This window comes from Pristiophorus japonicus, chromosome 13 (genome assembly GCF_044704955.1).
Source record: "Pristiophorus japonicus isolate sPriJap1 chromosome 13, sPriJap1.hap1, whole genome shotgun sequence".
NCBI lineage: Eukaryota > Metazoa > Chordata > Chondrichthyes > Pristiophoridae > Pristiophorus > Pristiophorus japonicus.
Window position 1 is genome coordinate 194749921 of NC_091989.1, and position 24758 is coordinate 194774678.

A 24758-nucleotide genomic window follows, 5' to 3' on the forward strand; every position below is an offset into this window, starting at 1 on the left:
CTGAATGGTGACAGATTAGGAAAAGGGGAGGTGCAAAGAGACCTGGGTGTCATGGTACATCAGTCATTGAAGGTTGGCATGCAGGTACAGCAGGCGGTTAGGAAAGCAAATGGCATGTTGGCCTTCATAGCGAGGGGATTTGAGTACAGGGGCAGGGAGGTGTTGCTACAATTGTACAGGGCCTTGGTGAGGCCACACCTGGAGTATTGTGTACAGTTTTGGTCACCTAACCTGAGGAAGGACATTCTTGCTATTGAGGGAGTGCAGCGAAGGTTCACCAGACTGATTCCCGGGATGGCGGGACTGACCTATCAAGAAAGACTGGATCAACTGGGCTTGTATTCACTGGAGTTCAGAAGAATGAGAGGGGACCTCATAGAAACGTTTAAAATTCTGACGGGATTAGACAGGTTCGATGCAGGAAGAATGTTCCCAATGTTGGGGAAGTCCAGAACCAGGGGACACAGTCTAAGGATAAGGGGGAAGCCATTTAGGACCGAGATGAGGAGGAATTTCTTCACCCAGAGAGTGGTGAACCTGTGGAATTCTCTACCACAGAAAGTTGTTGAGGCCAATTCACTAAATATATTCAAAAAGGAGTTAGATGAAGTCCTTACTACTAGGGGGATCAAGGGGTATGGTGAGAAAGCAGGAATGGGGTACTGAAGTTGCATGTTCAGCCATGAACTCATTGAATGGCCTACTCCTGCACCTATTTTCTATGTTTCTAATCTTGAATTTGCTCTGTTTTGATAGCGTTACGAAGCCCAACGGTTTGGAGTGTAAATTTAAACATTGCAGCATGCCGAGGTCACTAAGATTTTACTTTGCAAGCTCAGTCTGTCCAGGGGAGGGCTGTGATGGATCAACTTACTAAATGCGGTGATTATCAAATTAAGATGTAACTGCACCAGAGTTGTTCTGGGCAAGTTGACACTGAACATGTTAAGTGAGTGATTACAGAATTGCTATGCAAATGAGCTGATCCAGGTCCAGTCTGCAGAGAGCTTGCTGACAAGTTGATTATAATCTTTTCGGAGTGGAGAGAAACCGCTTCGAAAAGGCACGGGTAGCAAAGAGCTGTTGAGTGTTGCCACAGGCGTGTGAGGCGGATGTGACTTGTGCTGCCCTGAGGGAGCTGGAGCACGAGGGGAGTGTACGTCGTCATGCAGCTACGTAAACCTGACCTGGAGCTCCTTATTGTTTAATTCTCCGCAAACATCCGAACAAGGATAGGCCATTCTCGCTTGTGTCTCATCCACCCCACCTCCCAGGACCCATTTCCTCATTCATAGAATCATACCTCACAGGAGGCCGCCATTGGGCCCATCGAGTCTGTGACATTCCCTCTGCTCTTTCCCCATAGCTCTGCAAAATTTTCTCCTTCAACTATTTATCCAATTCCCGGTTTGAAAGTTACGATTGAATCTGCTCCCACCGCCCTTTCAGGCAGCGCGTTCCTGATCACAACAACCCGCTGCGTAAAAACATTCTCCCCATCTTAAACCCCCCCCGGACTTGTTTTCTAATTATCTTAAATCTGTGTCCCTCTGGTTACCAACCCTTCGCCCACTTGAAACAGTTCCTCCTTATTTACTCCAACAAAACCCCTTATAATTTTGAACATCTCTATCAAATCTTCCTGTAACCTTCTCTGCTCTAAGGGGGGGGGGGGGGCGGTGAAGGTTGGACAGGGGTGGGGGGGGGGTGTGGAGATGTCGGTTGGCCAGAGTTCTTTTAGGGGAGAGGGGGGGCTGTAGGTTGGGCAGAGTTTGGGGGGAGGGGAGGCTGTAGGTTGGGCAGAGTTTGGGGGGAGGGGAGGCTGTAGGTTGGGCAGAGTTTGGGGGGGGGGGAGGCTGTAGGTTGGGCAGAATTTCGGGGGAGGCGGGGTTGTGTAGGATGGCCACAATTGTGGGGGGTGCGGGGGCAGGGGTGTGTGTGTAGGTTGGACAGAGGAGTCTGGATTTTGTCTGTTCCTTTTATTCACTTTGCTCAGTGTTACATTTAATTGTTAATCCAGTTATGTAGACTCATTCTCTCCTATCCATCCAGACCTGACCTGGTAACTGGCCTTTTCTCCTCACAGACACTGACTGCTGTCTATTTGTGCAATGTTCTCTCTGCTCTTCAAACCTCAATCCATTGAGGATAGAAGGAGCCGGACACACTGTGCTCTACAGGTCTCGGTGAAAACGAAAGTAAAATCGATTGTCTTGTCTTTTCCAGGTTTACAGTGAACAATACCTTGCTGCACCCTGAGATGGCGGAATGGTGAGTATGTGTTGCGAGTCTTGTGTGTGCAAGCTGTGTGGGTGGGACGTGGTGATGTGAAGCACTTTGTGCACTGGGGTTCTTGCTCTGTATCACTCCCTTGTTGCCCCTGGCTCATGTTACGACAACTTCTATTTATATAGCGCCTAAAATGTAATAAAGCATCCTTCTCTTCACAACTGCGTTACCAAACAAACTGACTCCAGTCCCTCACCAATGTCGTTGACCCTTGACTGCCCATTGAAGTGGCCTAGCGAAACACTCGTTGCCCTGGAAACAAACCTTTCCAGGGCAACTCAGGATGGGCAATAAATGCCAGCTTTTCCAGCTAGGCCCACATCCCCCCATCTTTTTTCTTTTTCTTGGCATGTAAGAAACCTTGTCACTGTTGCCAAATTAAGTAATTTAAGGGTTAAGTCGTGGCAGGAGAGACCAGACCCGTGTCATGCTCCTCCTGTACTATGTGGGTAAATCAGGAACGCTTCCAGTGTCCCTGACTACTATGTGTGCGGGAAGTGTCTCCAGCTGCAGCTCCTGACGGACCGCATTGTGGCACTGGAGTTGCGCATGGATTCACTCTGGAGCATCCGCGATGCTGAGGATGTTGTGAATAGCACTTTTAGTGAGTTGGTCACACCGCAAGTAAAGGTTACACAGGCAGATAGGGAATGGGTGACCATCAGGAAGAGCAGTGGAAGGAAGGTAGTGCAGGGGTCCCCTGCTGTCATCTCCCTCCAAAACAGATACACCACCTTGGGTATTGTTGGGGGAGATGACCAATCGGGAAGGCAGCAGTTCATGGCACCATGGGTGGCTCTGCTGCACAGGAGGGCAGGAAAAAGAGTGGGAGAGCTATAGTGGTAGGGGATTCTATTGTAAAGGGAATAGACGTTTCTGCAGCCACAACCGAGACTCCAGGATGGTATGTTGCCTCCCTGGTTCAAGGGTCAAGGATGTCTCAGAGCGGCTGCAGAGCATTCTGGAGGGGGAGGGTGAACAGTCAGTTGTCGTGGTGCATATTGGTTCCAACGTTATGGGTAAAAAGCGGGAAGAGGTCCTACAGGCTGAATTTAGGGAGCTAGGAGATGCATTTTAAAAAGTAGGCCCTCAAAAGGTAGTAATCTCAGGAGTAGAAATAGCAGGATAGTTAAGATGAATACGTGGCTTGAGGAATGGTGCAAGAGGGAGGGATTCAAATTCCTGGGACATTGGAACCTGTTCTGGGGGAGGTGGGGCCATACAAACCAGACAGTCTGCACCCGGGCATGACTAGAACCAATGTCCTAGGGGGAGTGTTTGTTAGTGCTGTTGGGGAGGATTTAAACTAATAGGGCAGGGGGATGGGAACCTATGCAAGGAGACAGAGGGAAATAAAATGGGGACAGAAGCAAAAGGTTTAAAGGAGAAAAGTAAAAGTGGAAGGCAGAAAAATCAAAGGCAAAAATCAAAAAGGGCCACATTACAACATAATTCTAAAAAGACACAGTGTTCAAAAAACAAGCCTGAAGGCTCTGTGTCTCAATGCGAGGAGCATTAGTAACAAGGTGGATTAATTAACTGCGCAGATAGCTATTAACGGATATTATGTAATTGGGATTATGGAAACATGGCTCCAGGGTGACCAAGGCTGGGAACTCAACATCCAGGGGTATTCAATATTCAGGAAAGATAGACTGAACGGAAAAGGAGGTGGGGTAGCGTTGCTGGTTAAAGAGGAGATTAAAGCAATAGTAAGGAAGGACATTAGCTTGGATGATGTGGAATCTGTATGGGTAGAGCTGCGGAACACCAAAGGGCAGAAAACGCCAGTGGGAGTTGTGTACAGACCACCAAACAGTAGTAGTGAGGTTGGGGATGGCATCAAACAGGAAATTAGGGATGTATGCAATAAAGGTACAGCAGTTATCATGGGTGACTAATCTACATCTAGATTGGGCTAAACAACTGGGTAGCAATATAGTGAAGGAGGATTTCCTCGATTGTATAAGGGATGGTTTTCCAGACCAATATGTAGAGGAACCAACTAGAGAGCTGGCCATCCTAGACTGGGTGTCGTGTAATGAGAGAGGATTAATTAGCAATCTTGTGCGAGGCCCCTTGGGGAAGAGTGACTATAATATGGTAGAATTCTTCATTAAGATGGAGAGTGACACAGGGTCCTGAACTTAAAGAAAGATAACTTCGTCGGTATGAGGCGTGATTTGGTTAGGATAGACTGGCGAATGATACTTAAAGGGTTGACGGTAGATAGGCAATGGCAAACATTTAAAGATCACATGGGTGAACTTGAACAATTATACATCCCTGTCTGGCATAAAAATAAAACGGGGAAGGTGGCTCAACTGTGGCTTACAAGGGAAATTAGGGATAGTGTTAAATCCAACTAAGAGGCATATAAATTGGCCAGAAAAAGCAGCAAACCTGATGACTGGGAGAAATTTAGAATTCAGCAGAAGAGGACAAAGGGTTTAATTAAGAGGGGGAAAATAGGTTATGAGAGTAAGCTTTCAAGGAACATAAAAACTGACTGCAAAAGCTTCTACAGATACATGAAGAGAAAAAGATTAGTGAAGACAAACGTAGGTCCCTTGCAGTCAGAATCAGGTGAATTTATAATGGGGAACAAAGAAATGGCAGATCAATTGAACAAATACTTTGGTTCTGTCTTCACGAAGGAAGACACAAATAACCTTCCGGAAATACTAGGGGACCGAGGGTCTAGCGAGAAGGAGGGACTAAAGGAAATCCTTATTAGTCAGGAAATTGTGTTGGGGAAATTGATGGGATTGAAGGCAGATAAATCCCCAGGGCCTGATAGTCTGCATCCCAGAGTATTTAAGGAAGTGGCCCTAGAAATAGTGGATGCATTGGTGATCATTTTCCAACTGTCTATCGACTCTGGATCAGTTCCTATGGACTGGAGGGTAGCTAATGTAACACCACTGTTTAAAAAAGGAAGGAGAGAGGAAACGGGTAATTATAGACCGGTTAGCCTGACATCGGTAGGGGGAGAAAATGTTGGAATCAATTATTAAAGATGCAATATAAGCGCATTTGGAAAGCAGTGACCGGATCGGTCCAAGTCAGCATGGATTTATGAAAGGGAAATCATGCTCGACAAATCTTCTGGAATTTTTTGAGCATGTAAGTGGACAAGGGAGAACCAGTGGATGTGGTGTATTTAAACTTTCAAAAGGCTTTTGACAAGGTCCTACACGAGATTTTAATTTAAATAAAATTAAAGCACATGGTATTGGGGGTAATGTATTGACGTGGATAGAGAACTGGTTGGCAGACAGGAAGCAAAGAGTAGGAATAAACGGGTCATTTTCAGAATGGCAGGCAGTGACTAATGGGGTACCGCAAGGTTCAGTGCTAGGACCCCAGCTATTTACAATATACATCAATGATCTAGACAAAGGAATTGAATGTAACATCTCCCAAGTTTGCAGATGACACTAAGCTGGGTGGCAGTGTGAGCTGTGAGGCGGATACTAAGAGGCTGCGGGGTGACTTGGACAGGTTAGACGCGGTATAATGTAGATAAATGTGAGGTTATCCACTTTTGTGGTAAAAACAGGAAGGCTGATTATTATCTAAATGGTGACAGATTAGGTAAAGGAGAGGTGCAACGAGACCTAGGTGTCATTGAAAGTTGACATACAGGTACAGCAGGCGGTGAAGAAGTCAAATGGCATGTTGGCTTTCATAGCGAGAGGATTTGAGTATAGGAGCAGGGAGGTCTTACTACAGTTGTACAGGGCCTTGGTGAGGCCTCACCTGGAATATTGTGTACAATTTTGGTCTCCTAATCTGAGGAAGGACATTCTTGCTATTGAGGGAGTGCAGTGAAGGTTTACCAGACTGATTCTTGGGATGACAAGACTGACATGAAGATAGACTGGATCAACTAGGCTTGTATTCAGTGGAATTTAGCCGAATGAGAGGGGATTTCATAGAAACATATAAAATTCTGACGGGATTGGACAGGTTAGATGCACGAAGAATGTTCCCGATGTTGGGAAAGTCCAGAATCACAGTCTAAGGATAAGGGGTAAGCCATTTAGGACCGAGATGAGGAGAAACTTCACTCAGAGTTGTTAACCTGTGGAATTCTCTACCACAGAAAGTTGTTGAGGCCAGGTAGATATATTCAAAAGGGAGTTAAATGTGGCCCTTGCGGCTAAAGGGATCAAGGGGTATGGAGAGAAATCAGGAAAGGGGTACTGAAGTTGCATGATCAGCTATGATCTTATTGAATGGTGGTGCAGGCTCGAAGGGCCGAATGGCCAACTCCTGCACCTAGTTTCTATGTTTCAATGAAATTTTAAAATACAAATGTAAAAATCCCATTTATGGAAGCTTTATTTGGCGGGGTTTTGCAGGTGGGCTTGAACTATTTCAGTCCCACAAATAGATTTTATTTTTCAGATTCTGTATATTCCTCATCTCCGAGTTGGCCATTAGAGATTAATCCTTTAATACGGGATGAATTTAAACTCTCAGCAGACATTTCCGTCAAATCGGCTAGCATCATTTTGTATAATTTTATATATCTCATCTCCCCTCGAGCCAGTGAACCAGAGGGGAGATGAGGAGAAAAATTTTAATACAGCGAGTTGTTGTGATCGTGAACGCGTTGCCTGAAAGGGCGGTGGGAGCAGATTCAATCGTAACTTTCAAACGAGAATTGGATAAATACTTGAAAAGGAGAAATGTGCCGCGCTGTGGGGGAAGAGCGGGGGGGGGAGTGGGATTATTGGATCGCTCGTTCACAGAGCCGGCACAGGCACGATGGGCTGAATGGCCTCCTGTGCAGTGTGATTCTATAATCACAATTTAAAAATAAAATACATTTCATCGCTGTATTTTGGCTGATTAAACTGATGGTGCATGAAGTCAGAGTGTTGTGGATCACATCTGTTGGGATGCTCAATGATTGGAGATTTCTCCTATATAACGGAGACAAAAATCCAGGCTAACACACTAATGCTAGTAATGAGGGAGTGCTGCAATGTCACAGGTGCCATCTTTTGCATGAAACGTTAAACCGAGGCCCCGTCTGGGTGAACATAAAAGATCCCACGGCCACTATTTTGAGGAGCAGTAGAGACACTCTTCCTGGTGCCCTGGGGCCAATATTTATCCCTCAACCAGCATCACTAAAACAGATGTTCATTATAACATTGCTGTCTGTGGGAGCTTGCTGTGCGGAAATTGGCTGTCGAATTTTCCTACATTACAACAGTCATCATAGGCAGTCCCTCGGAGTCGAGGAAGACTTGCTTCCACTCTGAGTGAGTTCTCAGGTGACTGAACAGTCCAATATGGGAATTACAGTCTCTGTCACAGGTGGGACAGACAGTGGTTGAGGGAAGGGGAGGGTGGGGTGTCTGGTTTGCCGCACGCTCCTTCCGCTGCCTGTGCTTGATTTCTGCATGCTCTCGGCGATGAGACTCGAGGTGCTTAGCGCCCTCCCGGATGCACTTCCTCCACTTAGGGGGCGGTCTTTGGTCAGGGACTCCCAGCTGTCAGTGGGGATGTTGCACTTTATCAGGGAGCCCACCTGGGGCTCGCTTGCCATGTCGAAGTTCCAAGTTGAGCACTTGCTTTGGGAGTCTCATGTTGGGCATGCAGACGATGTGGCCCGCCCAACGGAGCTGGTCGAGTGTGGTCAGTGCTTCGATGCTGGGGATTTTGGCCTGATGGAGAACACTGATGTTGGTGTGTCTGTCCTCCCAGTGGATTTGCAGGATCTTGCGGAGACATTGTTGGTGGTATTTCTCCAGCGCTTTGAGGTGTCTACTGTACATGGTCCACGTCTCTGAGCCATACAGGAGGGCGGGTATCACTGCAGCCCTGTAGACCATGAGCTTTTGGTACCTCATTCAACCGTGGGGGACTATGGAGAGTCCTCCTCCGTTTTGACTGCCCCCAAAAGTTTGTCACCAACTTCCGCCTGCTCCACGATGACATGCAGGCCGTGGTCCTAATCAACGGATCCACCACAGACCCAATCCACATCCAGACCGGGGTCAAGCAGGGCTGCATCATCGCACCGACGCTCTTCTCGATCTTCCTCGCTGCAGTGCTCCATCTCTCAATCAACAAGCTCCCCGCTGGAGTGGAGCTAAACTATAGAACCAGTGGGAACCTGTTCAACCTTCGTCGCCTCCAGGCCAGATCCAAGGCCGTCCCATCCTCGGTCATTGACCTACAGTACGCGGACGATGCCTGCGTCTGCGCACACTCTGAGGCCGAACTCCAAGTCATCGTCAACATCTTCAACGAGGCGTACGAAAGCATGGGCCTTACACTAAACATCCGTAAGACACAGGTCCTCCATCAACCTGACCCCGCCACACAGCACTGCCCCTCTCTCCCCCCCCCCCCCCCCCCCCCCCACCCGGCCATCAAAATCGACGGGCGCGGCCTTGGACAACGTGGACCATTTTCCATACCTTGGGAGCCTACTATCAGCAAGGGCAGACATCGATGACGAGGTCCAACACCCCGCCTTCAGTGTGCCAGCACAGCCTTCGGCCGCCTGAGGAAGAGACAACAGTGACTACACTTCAAAAGCACTTCATTGTCATTTCCACAAAGTATTTTCTCCCTGTTCTGTTCTGTCCGTCGCCCTGTTCCATGTCCCACTGATGGACACCCAGCTCGTGGACCTTTGCTAACGTTGCTTCAAAACAAAAATGGCCGGAGGTGTTTGCCAGGTTGGCCGCTTTCCATTGCTTTGGGGGAGTCTCTGAGCCCTTGCTTGTGATTCCTCCCCCGCCGCACAGCTGAAACCAGGGGTTGGGATTGCAGGCGTCAATCCGTGGTCTACCGAGACGCCTCATCGCACCTCCCCAACCATCAGGGGTCTGCCGTTTTAGCAAGCGTTTCTCCGACTCCCAGCAGCCGACACCGGTGTGAACTCCGAGGGCTGGGGAGCAAGTATTCTACACCACTTACTGACCTGACTCACCAGGCAGTCAGCCGAAGCGTGAATGGTGGGGTGTGTTCAGTGAAGCACCGCTTCCGGACATGCAGGAGTTAATAACCTCTGTACAGCTTGCAGCTGTTGAAAAATGAGCTCAATTGGGGATAAGTTTAAACTGTATTTACTGTGAAACATTCATGCATATTTCATAAGGAAACGCCACAATAGAGCGAGAGGGGGGATTCATCACAATGAGGGATGACTCCAAGTGGAGTGAAAATACAATAAATAGAGCTTGAAAGAATGAGCTTCTCGTGTGCAATGCCCAATGCTCACTCCCATTGGCTGTCTCTGACGTCATTAGTTGAATGCACCTGACAGGACAGTGTTTCTCATCATTAGAAATGTATAAAATAGATGGAAATGGTCGATCCTTTTGCGGGGCAGTAACCTGCGTTAAACAGCAGATTGTGGTTTGCCATATTTCGGGAGAATTTGTTATGTGCAATTTGACATGCAGTGCCCACAATTAGGGCACATGGGATTGGGGGTAATATACTAGCATGGATTGGTTAACGGACAGAAAACCGAGAGTAGGAATAAACGAGTCATTTTGGGCTGCAGCTAGTGGGGTGCCGCAAGGGTCGGTGCTTGGGCCCCAGCTATTCACAATCTATATCAATGACTTGAATGAGGAGATTAAATGTCGTTATCGTCATCGTGCGGCAAACCAGTCCCACCCACCCCTTCCCTCAACCACTGTCTGTCCCACCTGTGACATGGACTGTGGTTCTCATATTGGACTGTTCAGCCACCTAAGGACTCTTTTTTTTTTAAAAGAGTGGAAGTGAGTCTTCCTCGATTCCGAGGGATTGCCTATGATGATGAGGCAGTAATGTAATATATCTACAATTCATGTTTGCTGATGATACGAAGCTAGATGGCAATGTAAGCTGTGAGGAGGATGCAAAGAGGCTTCAAGGGGATATAGACAGGCTAAGTGAGTGGGCAAGAACATGGCAAATGGAATATAATGTGGAGAAATGTGATGTTATCCACTTCGGTAGGAAAAATAGAAAAGCCGAGTATTTTTTTAAATGGTGAGAGATTGGGCAATGTTGGTGTTCAGAGGGACCTGGGTGTCCTTGTACACCAATCACCTGAAAGTTAACATGCAGGTACAGCAAGCACTTAAGAAAGCAAATGGTATGTTGGCCTTTTATTACAAGAGGATTTAAGCATAAGAGTAAGGAAGTCAGACTGCAATTATATCGGGCCCTGGTGAGACCACACCTGGAATATTGTGCACAGTTTTGGTCTCCTTACCCAAGGGAGGATATACTTGTCATAGAGGGCGTGCAACGAAGGTTCACCAGACTGGTTCCTGGGATGGTGATTGTACTCAATGATCCCTCTAAGCTGATCTTGAAGGTACCGCGCAGGCCGCTCACACGCTCTCAAATGCCGTGCGTGTGCATAGCCTTGCAAAAAATATAAAGGTACCACGCATTGAAATAAATGCCCGTGTGCAACAACAGAATTTTATAACCATGATTGTCCTATGGGGAGAGATAGAATAGTCTAGGCCTATATTCCCTGGAATTTAGAAGAATGAGGTGTGATCTCATTGCAACGTATACATTTCTTAAAGGGATTGACAGGGTAGATGCAGAGAGGATGTTTCTCCCGGGCTGGGGAGTCTAGAACCAGGGGTCACAGTCTCAGAATAAGGGGTCGGCCATTTAGGACTGAGATGAGGAGAAATTTCTTCATTCAAAGGGTTGTGACTCTTTGGAATTCTCTACCCCAGACGGCTGTGGATAAGAACATAAGAAATAGGAGCAGGAGTAGGCCATTTAGCCCCTCGAGCCTGCTCCGCCATTCAATGAGATCATGGCTGATCTTCTACCTCTACTATACATTCAAGACTGAGATATATTCAAAATTTCTTCCTGCATCTGTATGTTAACGTTCTCTTGAGAGTGGGATTAGACTGGGTGAGATATTAAAGGGTACGGAGAGTGAGGGGGAGAGTGTGATTAGACTGGGTGGGATATTAAAAAAAAAGACTTGGAAACATAGAATTTACAGCGCAGAAGGAGGCCATTTCAGCCCATTGTGTCCGCGCCGGCTGACAGAGTCACACGGCCCTCGGTCAGCAGCCCTGAAGATTACATATAAACCTATGAACAATGGCGGAAAGGTAAAGAGCACCCAGCCCAACCAGTCCGCCCCACACAACTGCGATACCCCATGTATCGCAACATTTTACACTCCACCCCACCCGGAGCCATGCGATCTCCTGGGAGAGGCAAAAAACAAGATTTAAAAACCCAGGCCAATTGAGGTAAAAATCTGGGAAATTCCTCCCCAACCCTTCCATGCGATCAAAACTAGTCCAGGAGATCACCCTGGCCGTATTAGATTCCCTGAAGTACTTATCATTGTATCTGTGCTAGCCAACAAGAGGTTATCCAGTCTAATCCCACTTGTCAGCTCTAGGTCTATAACTCTGTAGTTTATGGCACCTCAAGTGTCCATCCAAGAATCTTTTAAATGTGGTGAGGGTTTCTGCCTCGACCACCCTTCCAGGCAGTGAGTTCCAGACCCCCATAACCCCCTGGGTGAAGAAGCTTCCCCTCAAATCCCCACTAAAGCTTCCACCAACCACCTTATGACCCACCAAGGGAAATAGGCCCTTGCTATCCACTATGTCCAGGCCCCTCAAAATGTTATACACTTCAATGAGGTTTCCTCTCCGCCTCCTCTGTTCCAAGGAGAACAAACCCAGCCTAAAAGCAGGAAACTAGAGACCAGTTAGCCTAACATCTGTGGTTAGGAAAATGTTGGAGTCCATTATTCAAGAAGCAGTAGCAGGACATTTGGAAAAGCAAAGTTCGGTCAGGCAGAGTCAGCATGGATTTATGAAGGGGAAGTCATGTTTGACAAATTTGCTGGAGTTATTTGAGGATGTAACGAACAGGGTGGATAAAGGCGAACCAGTGGATGTGGTGTATTTGGACTTCTAAAAGGCATTTGACAAGGTGCCACATAAAAGTGCACAAGATAAAAGTTCACGGGGTTGTGGGTAATATATTAGCATGGATAGAGGATTGGCTAACAGAGAGTAGGGATAAATCGTTCATTCTCTGGTTGGCAACCAGTAACTAGTGGGGTGCCGCAGGGAGCAGTGCTGGAACCCAAATCTTTACAATCTATATTAACGACTTGGAAGAAGGGACTGAGTGTAACGTAGCCAAGTTTGCTGGCGATACAAAGCTGGGAGGAAAAGCAATGTGTGAGGAGGACACACACAATCTGCAAAAGGACATACAGGCTAAGTGGGCAAAAATTTGGCAGCTGGAGTATAATGTGGGAAAGTGTGAGGTCATGCATTTTGGCAGAAAAAATTAAAGAGCAAGTTATTATTTAAATGGAGAAAGATTGCAAAGTGCTGCAGTACAGCAGGACCTGGGGGTACTTGTGCATGAAACACAAAAGGATAGTATGCAGGTACAGCAAGTGATCAGGAAGGCCAATGGAATCTTGGCCTTTATTGCAAAGGGGATGGAGTATAAAAGCAGGGAAGTCTTGCTACAGCTATATAAGGTATTGGTGAGGCCACACCTGGAATACTGCGTGCAGTTTTGATTTCCATATTTACAAAAGGATATACTTGCTTTGGAGGCAGTTCAGAGAAGGTTCACTTGGTTGATTCCGGAGATGAGGGGGTTGACTTATGAGGAAAGGTTGAGTAGGTTGGGCCTCTACTCATTGGAGTTCAGAAGAATGAGAGGTGATCTTATCGAAACGTATAAGCTTATGAGGGGGCTTGACAAGGTGGATGCAGAGAGGATGTTTCCACTGATGGGGGAGACTAGAACTAGAGGGCATGATCTTGGAATAAGGGGCCGCCCATTTAAAACTGAGATGAGAAGAAATTTCTTAGGGTTATAAATCTGTGGAATTCGCTGCCTCAGAGAGCTGTGGAAGCTGGGACATTGAATAAATTTAAGACAGAAATAGACAGTTTCTTAAACGATAAGGGGTTCTGGGGAGCGGGCGGGGAAGTGGAGCTGAGTCCATGATCAGATCAGCCATGATCGTATTGAATGGCAGAGCAGGCTCGAGGGACCGTATGGCCTACTCCTGTTCCTATTTCTTATGTTCTTATGTTCTTATGTTCTTATCCAATCTGTCCCCATAGCTCAGATTCCAGGCAGCATCCTCATAAATCATCTCTGCACCCTTCCTATAATACGACGACCAGAACTGCACACACTACTCCAGCTGGGGCCTAACCAGAGTATTATACAATTTAACCATAACATCCCTGCTCTTATATTCTATGCCTCGGCCAATAAAGGCAAGCATTCCGTATGTCTTCTTAACCACCTTATCCACCTGGCCTGCTACCTTCAGAGATCTCTGGACAAACACTCCAAGGTCCTTTTGTTCATCTGCATTTCTAAGTGGCCCACCGTTTAATGTGTATACCCTTTTCTTATTAGCCCTCCCAAAGTGTATTACCCCACACTTCTCCAAATTAAATTCCATTTGCCACTGCTCTGCCCACCTGACCAGTAGATTGATATCCTCCTGCAGCCCATGACTTTCCTCTTCATTATCAACCACACAGCCAATTTTAGTGTCATCTGCAAACTTCTTAATCATGCTCCCTATATTCAAATCTAAATCATTAATATATACCACAAAAAGCAAGGGACCCAGTACTGAACCCTGCGGAACCCCACTGGAAACATCCTTCCAGTCACAAAGCCATCCATCAATCATTACCCTTTGCTTCCTACCTCCAAGCCAATGTTGGATCCAACTTGCCACTTTGCCCTGGATCCCATGGGCTTCTACCTTCGTGACCAGTCTACCATGTGGGACCTTATCAAAAGCTTTGCTAAAGTCCGTACGCACTACCCTCATCGACCCTCCTGGTTACCTCCTCGAAAAATCCAACTGGGTTAGTCAAACACTATCTTCCCTTAACAAATCCGTGCTGACTGTCCCTGATTAATCCTTGCCTTTCTAAATGTAGATTTATCCTGTCTTTCAGGATTTTTTCCAATAATTTTCCCACCACTGAGGTTAGGCTGACAGGCCTGTAATTACTCGGCCTATCCCTTTCTCCCTTCTTAAACAAGGGCACTACATTGGCAGTCCTCCAATTCTCTGGCACCATGCCCATATCCAAAGAGGACTGGAAAATGATGGTCAAGGCCTCTGCTATTTCCTCTTTTACTTCGCTAAACAGCCTGGAATGTATTTCACCCGGGCCTGGGGACTTATCTACTTTCAAAGCTGCTAAACCTCTTAATAGTTCCCCTCTCTCTATATTTATTTCATCCAGAATATCACACTCCTCCTCGATAGCAGTGCCTGCCCCTTTCCTTTGTGAAAACAGACGCAAAGTATTAAGAACCTTACCAACATCTTCCGCCTCCACACACAGATTACCCTCATGGTCTCTAATAGGCCCTACCCTTTCTTTAATTATCCTTTTGCTCTTAATATATTTATAAAACATCTTTGGGTTTTCCTTGATTTTGCTTGCCATGAATTTTTCATGCTCTCTCTTAGCATTCCTAATATCCTTTTTAATTTCACTTCTGAACTTTCTATATTCTTCGAGATTCTACAGTATTTAGCTGTCTGTATAGCGCCTTTCACGATCACCGGACATCTCGAAGCGCTTTACAGCCAATTAAGTACTTTTGGAGTGTAGTCACTGTTGTAATGTCGGAAACGCGGCAGTCAATTTGCGCACAGCAAGCTCCCACAAACCGCAATGAGATAACGACCAGATAATCTGTTTTAGTAATGTTGATTGAAGGATAAATATTGGCCAGGACACCGGGGATAACGCCCCTGCTCCTCATCGAAATAGAGCCATGCGATCTTTTACGTCCACCTGAGGGCAGATGGGGCTTCAGTTTAATGTCGTCTCCGAAAGACGGCACCTCCGACAGTGCAACGCTCCCTCAGCACTGCATTGACGTGTCAGCCTGGATTTTTATGCTCAAGTCACTGGAGTGGGGCTTGATCCCACACCCTTCTGACTCGGAGGTGAGGGTGCTACCCACTGAGAGCCACTCCCTGCAGCAAAGCAGTCCGGGCTGCAACAACACTGTGCAAAATAATTTCTGGGAAGTGCTCTCCTTACTCTCTGACAATTTTGAATCGATGAGCCGCCGTGTATCACTAGCAGACTGTTTGTTTTAGATTTCCTGTATCCTGTTTTTTGCTCTTTGATTTCTGCTGTTCTATCACTTTACAATCCTCAAACACAGAATCTGATTTGGGTGTATCTGGATCTGAAATTTCATCTTGGCCGCATCGATTCTGGGATATTTCTGGCTTTGAATGGGGGCTGGAGATCGGAAAGAGAGAGATTGAATCAAAATGAGAGTGGTTTAATATTGGGAGCTTGCTGTAGCCGTGACACTTTCTAACCACAGCCTGGTATTACAGCCTCGAGAGCTATCTCGTATCTAATAATACGAAAGGGTCGTGGGACCATCGATGCAAGAGAATGAGGCAGCCAGTGAAATATGAGACACTTGATCAGTTTTGATTGCTTCTCTTGCAATGAAACCTCTCTTCCCCTTTCCTGATTCTCGGTAATGACTGTTACACTGAGCTGCTCTGATGGTGTTATTAACTGCACTTCCTGACCTGAAATCGCTGATTCCTTGCAGAGGTACAATTCTAAGAGTCCTGGTACCCGCATTACTTATGTTGGCCTAGGCAGTGTATATCAGCAATTCAACAATGGAGGCATCACGTGTGCCTGCGTGCAAACTTTCCAGTGACCATGAGCACCTTTTCCAGCCCCTCTTTCTGAGCACAAGCTCGCTGAGGTTAATTGTAACACCCCCACCTCTTCTCTCTTCTTACTGCTGAGATCAACTAACTTGCCACAGACCAGCGTTTGCACTTGGCACTGTGCGTTCTCAGTAACTTTACCAACTAGACTGTATAACGCAGGTCTGGTCTACAGTTAGCTGATTATTAAGCCGCCTGCCTCTATCCAAACACACACCACAAATTTGTACCACTTCATTTTTCTCTCCCAATCTGTTATCCAAACAATCAGAGTTTGCTGTTTGAATGCTGTGCCATTGTGGGCTCCCAGATCGCAACTGAGCTGTGTGATCTTTTTATAACTTCGATGCTTGTCAGTGCAGTGCAGAGGGAGTGCTGCAGTGTCGGAGGTGCCATCTTTCGGATGATGCCCACAGTGCAGTGGGATCTTTTACTCAGCCCATTTCGAACAAGAGCGGGGGCATTCTCCCAGTGTCCTGACATATGTATTCCTCAAACAACATCACTACAACGCATTAGCTAGTCTTGTTTGCTGGTTGTGGGTGCTGCTTGTGTGCACACTCGCTGTCCTGTTCCCTACAGAACCACAGTTATTACAATTAAATAGTTAATTGGCTGTAAAGCACTTTGAGATGTCCTGGGACCATTGAATGCAAGCTCTTTCTTTCTCTCGATTTATCACACACTCTCTGTCCCATCAAACACTCCCAGGGCAGGTACAGCACGGGTTAGATGCAGAGTAAAGCTCCCTCTACACTGTCCCATCAAACACTCCCAGGGCAGGTATAGCACGGGGTTAGATACAGAGTAAAGCTCCCTCTACACTGCCCCATGAAGCACTTAGGTTGCTGGGCAGACCCAGTGTGCCTTAGTTGAACCTAGTCCCAATGGCTAGCAGTAACAGTAAACTAGGCCCAGAGGACACGGCCTACGCTGAATTCCTTGGTTATGCTCAATGAAATAACGTTTTGTACAAGTGGTCAATCTATGGTAATAAAAACAGAAAATGCTGGAAATACTCAGCAGATCAGGCAGCATCTGTGGAGAGAGAATCAGAGTTAACGTTTCAGGCTGATGACCTTCGCCAGAACTGGAAAAAGTTCGAGATGTAACAGGTTTTTAAGCAAGTGTAGGGGTGGGGAAAGGGGGAGGGTAGGAGAGAGGAACGATGCAGACATTGCAATCAGGGAGAAGGAGTGTGAAATATTAGATGAAATAAACATAGGGCGAGAGTTGTTTAGCAGCTTTGAAAGTGGATAAATCCACAGGCCCGGATGAAATGTATCCCAGGCTGTTAAGAGAAGCAAAAGAGGAAATAGCAGAGGCTCTGACCATCATTTTCCAATCCTCACTGGCTACAGGTGTGGTGCCAGAGGACTGGAGGACTGCTAATGTGATACCTTTGTTTAAAAAGGGAGAAAGGGATAGACCGAGTAATTATAGACCAGTCAGCCTAACCTCGGTGGTGGGAAAATGATTGGAGAAAATTCTGAGGAACAGGATAAATCCTCATTTAGAAAGACATGATTAATCAAGGACAGTCAGCACGGGTTTGTTAAGAAAAGGTCGTGTCTGACTAACTTGATTGAATTTTTTGAGGAGGTAACGAGGAGGGTCGATGAGGGTAATGCGTATGATGTAGTGTATATGGATTTTGAGCAAGGCTTTTGATAAGGCCCCACAGGACAGACTGGTCACAAAAGTAAAGCACATGGGATCCAGGGCAAAGTGGCAAGTTGGATCCAATGTTGGCTCAGAGGCAGGAAGTAAAGGGTAATGGTTGATGGGTGTTTTTGTGACTGGAAGGCTGTTTCCAGTGGGGTTCTGCAGGGCTCAGTACTGGGTCCCTTGCTTTTTGTGGTATATATCAATGATCTAGACTTGAATGTAGGGGGTATGATTAAGAAGTTTGCAGATGATTCAAACATCGGCCGAATGGCTGCTGATGAAGAAAGCTGTAGAGCGAGGTAATGCATTTGGGGAGGGCTAATAAGGCAAGGTAGATAAGGTGGTTAAGAAGGCATACGGAATACTTGCTTGAACTGTATAAAACACTAGTTAGGCCACAGCTGGAGTACTGCGTGCGGTTCTGGTCACCACATTACAGGAAAGATGTGATTGCACTGGAGAGGATGCAGAGGAGATTTACGAGGATATTGCCTTGACTGGAGAATTTTAGCCATGAGGACAGATTGGATAGGCTGGGGTAGTTTTCTTTGGAACAGAGGAGGCTGAGGGGAGACCTTATTGAGGTGCCTGAATAGAGTGGATAGGACGGACCTATTTCCCTTAGCAGAGGGGTCAATGACCAGGGGGCATAGATTTAAAGTAATTGGGGGGAGGTTTAGAGGGGATTTGAGGGGAAATTTCTTCACCCAGAGGATGGTAGGGGGTCTGGAACTCACTGCCTGAAAGGGTGGTAGAGGCAGAAACCCTCACCACATTTAAACAGTACTTGGATATGCACTTGAAGTACCGTAACGTACAGGGCTACGGACCGAGAGCTGGAAAGTGGGATTAGGCTGGGTAGCTCTTTGTTAGCCACACCGACACGATGGGCCGAATGGCCTCCTTCCGTGCTGTAAATTTCTATGAACAAAAGGGAAGGCCTGTGATGGGGTGGAAGGCATAACAGATTAAGAGACAAAAGGAATGATGAAGTGAGGCAAAAGGAGATGGTAGTGGGAAAAGCTAATAAACAAAAGCTGAATCTAGATAGGGTGTACATGGCAGAATTATCACCAGCTGGTGTGGGAAAGGGAAAATACAGGAAAGAAAATAGGGGCAGAGGTTCTGGACTGAAATTGTTGAACTCGATGTTGAGACCAGAAGGCTGCAAAGTGCCGAAACCAAAGATGAGGTGCTGTTCCTCGAGCTTGCGTTGAGCTTCATTGGAACAGTGTCGGAGGCTGAGGACGGGGAGGTCAGAGTGGGAATGGAGCGGGGAATTAAAGTGACAGGCGACCGGAAGCTCGGGGTCACGCTCACGGACTGAACGGAGGTGCTCCGCAAAGCGGTCACCCAATCTACACTTGGCCTTCCCAGTGGAGAGGAGATTGCATCGTGAGCAGCGATTACAGTATACTACATTGCAAGAAGTACAAGTAAATCGCTGATTCACCTGGAAGGAGTGTTTGGGGGCCCTGGACAGTGGGAAGGGAGGGGTGAAAAGGCAGGTGTTGCATCTATAGGACAGACTCCCTTGGGAGACAATAGAAGCAGTTAGTATTGGTACATTCAAATACAAATTAGATAGATAAATTTCAGAAAATAAAATTTTGTGCTCCAGTATCTGAGCAATGTGAGACATGTGCTGGGTGTTCTGAGCTCGGGAGGATCAGGTGATTGTGGGCCTGTGGTTCCCAAAGCGCTCCACCAATGGGGGTTTTCCTCCCCTCGTGTCTGGCTCTGTTGTTGACTCATTGATGGAGATCGATCGCTGTGATTGGTCAACAACTCCATTATGGTTGGATCATGGGACTACCGGGATGGGTGAAGGCAAACTAGATGGACCTTGGCCTTTTTTTGTCTAGAAATTGCTATGTTTGTATTTATCCCTGTTGGATTCATCAGGATGCCTAAATGTGAATAATGGCCGATATTCCTGCACAGGCTATACACACTGAAGGAACGTTGGAGCTTTATGGAGCTGTGATATTAGATGGTGGCCCAGGGTGACTAACGTTTGGTGACTGTCTTCTCTCTTTTTCTCTAATAGTCGTGTGATAAAGACGGACATGGAAATGGAGATCTTGCGCTACACAAACCGCATCTCCAGTGAAGCACATAAGGAGGTAACCCTTAAATGTCTCAAAAGCTTTCTCATTATATTAATCAGCTTTATCAGCCTCTTGGAGAGACTTTCGGGGACAATTTTAACACAACACACCCCCAAAAAAAGGCTGAGGGGTGACATGTTCGCGGTCTTTAAAATGTTGAAAAAACTTTGATAGGAAAGATGTTTTTACTAGACCAGGACTAGGGGTCATAAATATAAGTCACGAATAAATCCAATGGGGAATTCAGGAGAAACCTCTTCAGCCAGAGAGTGGTGAGAATGTGGAACTCACTACCACAGCGAGTGGTTGAGGCAAATAGCAGAGATGCATTTAAGGGGAAGCTAGATAAACACGAGGGAGATCGGGATAGAGGGATATGTTGATGGGGTGAGATGAAGAGGAGGCTGGTGTGGGGCATAAAACCCCGGCACGGACCGTGGGGCCAAAAGGCTTATTGCTGTAGATACTTTCGACTGATCGAGTCTGTGTCGGCTCTTTTGAAGAACGATCCAGGCAGTCCCATTCCCCCCCGCTCTTTCCCCATATTCCTGCAGTATTTTCCTCCGAGTATTTATCCAGTTCCCTTTTGAAGGCTACAATTGAGGGCGTTGGATACAGACTATCAGGCAGTTAATTCCAAATCCCAACCACTCGCTGCGTAAAAAGTTTTTCCTCGTGTTGTCTCTGGTTCTTTTGCCAATCACCTTAAATCTGGGCCTTCTCATTATCGACCCTTCAGCCATTGGAAACAGCTTATCTTTACTTACTCTATCTAAACCCTTCATGATTTTAAACAGCTCTGTCAAATCTCCTAACGTTCTCTACTCTAAGTCGAACAACCCCAGCTTCTCCAGTATATCCACGTAACTATAATCCCTCAACCCTGGAACCATTCCTGTAAATCTCTTCTGCACCTTCTCCAAAGCCTCCACGTCCTTCCTAACATGCGGTGCCCAGAATTGGACACAATACTCCAGTTTGGGGCCTAACTAGTGTTTTATAAAAGTTTAGCATAACCTCCTGCAGATAGTTCCACACTCTCACCATGCTCTGGGTAAAGAAGCTTCTCCTGAATTCCTTATTGGATTTATTGGTGACTAGCTTGTATTTATGGCCCATAGTTTAGGACCCCCTTCCCCAGTGGTGGGAATGCTGATGCTTTCGGGGAGACCTGGAGAGGTAGGCAACATGTTTCTGATGCAGCTTTGGACACGATGTGTTTCAAACTGTGCGTATTGTGTGGCTCAGTGAGCATGTTCCCAATCCACACACTTCAGGACAATGAGCCCTCCAAAGAAAGACGAAGTTTCTGACTGCTCTGGTCTGTCGGGCTGGTGTCCTGGAGATCTAATTGCCTAAGTCAGCATGCGTGAGCGGGCACCTTTAAGTTTCCGACGGTGCAGTGTTTGCAAACGCTGCAGGATCAAACTGACACCATGCCGTCCTTGAGAGAAGACGGACTATTTCCTGAAATAGCCTCAACAAACTTTAAAAAAAAAAAATTGTAAATTATTTAGGTTGTACAGTCAGGGAGTAAAATGCGGGTCACCTTTACAAAATAAAATAGTCTCCCTCCCTTGAGGGAGAGCTTTGAAGCCATCACCACCCGCCTGGTGACCATGAGCGGCAGAGTTCCCTGCAGAAATCATTCATCAAAACTGTCAAAGCGTGGAACTGAGACACCAGATGTGAAATCTGACAGCTCTCCTGCACACAAAGGAAAAGCCAATGTGTCTTATGTAGGGCATCTGCAGTATCTAGTGGCATGTACTGCTGGCTTTTAAGGAGACTTTTGCCACCATCCCCCACGACCTTCGTTAAATCTGGCCCTTACCTTTGTTGTGCAGCATGCAACAAATCCACGGTCTGTAAACCAGCTGAGCTGGTGTTAAATAGTCAGTTCCTGCCCGACTGTTCCATGTATCGGAGCAATCCAGATGTTCGATCTATTGCACAGGGTGTTCGTCATGTGACGTGCCCAGTGAGTGTTGGGCAATGCAGTGTGACCCTCCCCAACCAATCTAACAACAGAATGTATCACATTCACAATGTATGTCGTACACATTATTTGGCCATCTCCATTCTGTGAAACGTCACGCCTTTCAACTTGTTCTTTTGTTCTTAGGATGTGGGCGCCGCTGGTAAGGCCACCATTTATTTCCCAACCCTAGTTAAGAAATAGGAGCAGAAGTAGACCATACGGCCCCTTGAGCCCGCTCCGCCATTCAATAAGATCATGGCTTATTTGATCTTGGCCTCAACTCCACTTTCCTGTCTGTTCCCCAAAACCCTCGAGTCCCCCAACTTTAAAGATCTGTGTCTCTCTGCCTTGAATATATTCAATGTCCCAACCTCCACAGCTCTCTGGGGCAGAGAATTCCACAGATTTACAACCCTTTGAGAGAAGAAATTCCTCCTCATCTCAGTTTTAAATGGGCGACTCCTTATTCTGAATCAATGTCCCCTAGTTCTAGATTTCCACACGAGGGGAAACATCCTCTCAGCATCTATCCTGTCAAGCCCCCTCAGAATTTTGTGTTTCAGTAAAATCACCTCATTCTGAACTCCAATGAGTACAGGTCCAACCTGCTCAACCTTTCCTCATAAGTCAACCTCTTCATCCCAGGAATCAGCCTAGTGAACCTTCTCTGAACTGCCTCCAATGCAAATATATCCCTCCTTAAATAAGGAGACTAAATCTGTACGCAGTACTCCAGTATGGTCTCACCAATACCCTGTACAGTTTATATTCCATCCCCCATTCAATAAAGGCCGACATTCCATTTGCCTTCCTGATTACTAGCTGTACCTGCATACTATAACCGTTTGTTTCATGTACAAGGACCTCCAGATCCCTCTACCACAGCATTCTGCAGTCTCTCTCTCTAAATAATAATTTGCTTTGCTATTCTTCCTACCAAAGTGGATAACCTCAGTTAAGAAAGCAAATGGCATGTTGGCCTTCATAGCAAGGGGATTTGAGTACAGGGGCAGGGAGGTGTTGCTACAGTTGTACAGGGCATTGGTGAGGCCACACCTGGAGTATTGTGTACAGTTTTGGTCTCCTAACCTGAGGAAGGACATTCTTGCTATTGAGGGAGTGCAGCGAAGGTTCACCAGACTGATTCCCGGGATGGCGGGACTGACCTATCAAGAAAGACTGGATCAACTGGGCTTGTATTCACTGGAGTTCAGAAGAATGAGAGGAGACCTCATAGAAACATATAAAATTCTGACGGGGTTAGACAGGTTAGATGCAGGAAGAATGTTCCCAATGTTGGGGAAGTCCAGAACCAGGGGTCACAGTCTAAGGATAAGGGGTAAGCCATTTAGGACCGAGATGCGGAGGAACTTCTTCACCCAGAGAGTGGTGAACCTGTGGAATTCTCTACCACAGAAAGTTGTTGAGGCCAATTCACTAAATATATTCAAAAAGGAGTTAGATGAGGTCCTTACTGCTAGGGGGATCAAGGGGTATGGCGAGAAAGCAGGAATGGGGTACTGAAGTTGAATGTTCAGCCATGAACTCATTGAATGGCGGTGCAGGCTAGAAGGGCCGAATGGCCTACTCCTGCACCTATTTTCTATGTTTCTATGTTTCTACTCCATCTTGGCTTTATTAGGCGAGGCATAGAGCAAGGAGTTTATGCTTGAACTGTATAAAACACTGGTAGAGTACTGCGTGCAGTTCTGGTCACTACATTACAGGAAATATGTGACTGCACTAGAGAGGGTACAGAGGAGGTTTACGAAGATGTTACCTGGACTGGAGAATTTTAGCCATGAGGAAAGATTGGATAGGCTGGGTCTGATTTCCTTGGAACAGAGGAGGCTGAGGGGAGACCTTATTGAAGTGTATAAAATTATGAGGGGCCGAGATAGTGGATAGGAAGGACCTGTTTCCCTTGGCAGAGGGGTCAACAACCAGGGGGCATAGATTGAAAGTAATTTGGAGGTTTAGAGGAGATTTGAGAGGAAATCTTTTCAACCAGAGGGTGGTGAGGGGCTCACTGTCTGAAAGGGCGGTCGAGGCAGAAACCCTCACCACATTTAAAAAGTACTTGGATTTGCACTTGAAGTGCCGTATCCTATAAGTCTATGGACCGAGCTGGAAAGTGGGATTAGGCTGGATAGCTCTTTGGCCGAAATGGTCTGTGCTATAAATTTCTATGATTCTTTGTGTCCTCCTCACAACTTGCTTTCCCACCTATCTTTGTATTATCAGCGAATTTGGCTACAATACACTCGGTCCCTTCATCCAAGTCATTAATATAGATTGTAAATAGTTGAGGCCCCAGCACTGATCCCTGCGGCACCCCACAAGTCACTGTTTGCCAACCTGGAAAAGACCCATTTATCCGACTGTTTTCTGTTAGTTAGCCAATCCTCTATCCATCCTAATATATTTCCCCAACCCCGTGAGCTTTTATCTTGTGCAGTAACCTTTTATGTGGCACCAATTACATTACATCTGCTGGTTCCTCTTTATCCACCCTGCTCGTTCCATCCTCGAAGAACTCTAATAAATTGGTCAAATCCGATTTTCCTTTCATTAAAAACATGCTGACTCTGCTTGGTTGTATTTTGATTTTCTAAATGTTCCGCTACTACTTCCTTAATTATGGACTCCAGCATTTTCCCAATGACCGATGTTAGGCTTAACCGGTCTATAGTTTCCTGCTTTCTGTCGTCTTCCTTTCTTGAATAGAGGCGTTACATTTACGGTTTTCCAATCCGCTGGGACCTCCCCAGAATCCAACGAGTTTGGTCGATGGTGCTCTCTCAATGTTGTTGGCCAGACTGTTTCGGAGCGAAATCAGGAAACTGCTCTTCACAAAGAGTAGTGGAAATCTGAACACAAGAACATGAGAAATAGGAGCAGAAGTAGGCCGTACGGCCCCTCGAGCCTGCTCCGCCATTCAATAAGATCATGGCTG

The 24758-nt window shown here is 46.5% G+C and overlaps 1 protein-coding gene across 1 annotated transcript in view; it reads left to right on the plus strand.

Moving 5' to 3' along the window:
- The window catches only part of pepd (peptidase D), a 149507-nt gene that overhangs the window by 65439 nt on the left and 59310 nt on the right, over nucleotides 1-24758 (plus strand). Inside the window, exons 7-8 of the mRNA XM_070897050.1 lie at nucleotides 2227-2271; nucleotides 19761-19836. Of these exons, the coding sequence (XP_070753151.1) occupies nucleotides 2227-2271; nucleotides 19761-19836 (121 nt within the window). The remainder of the gene's footprint in view (nucleotides 1-2226; nucleotides 2272-19760; nucleotides 19837-24758) is intronic.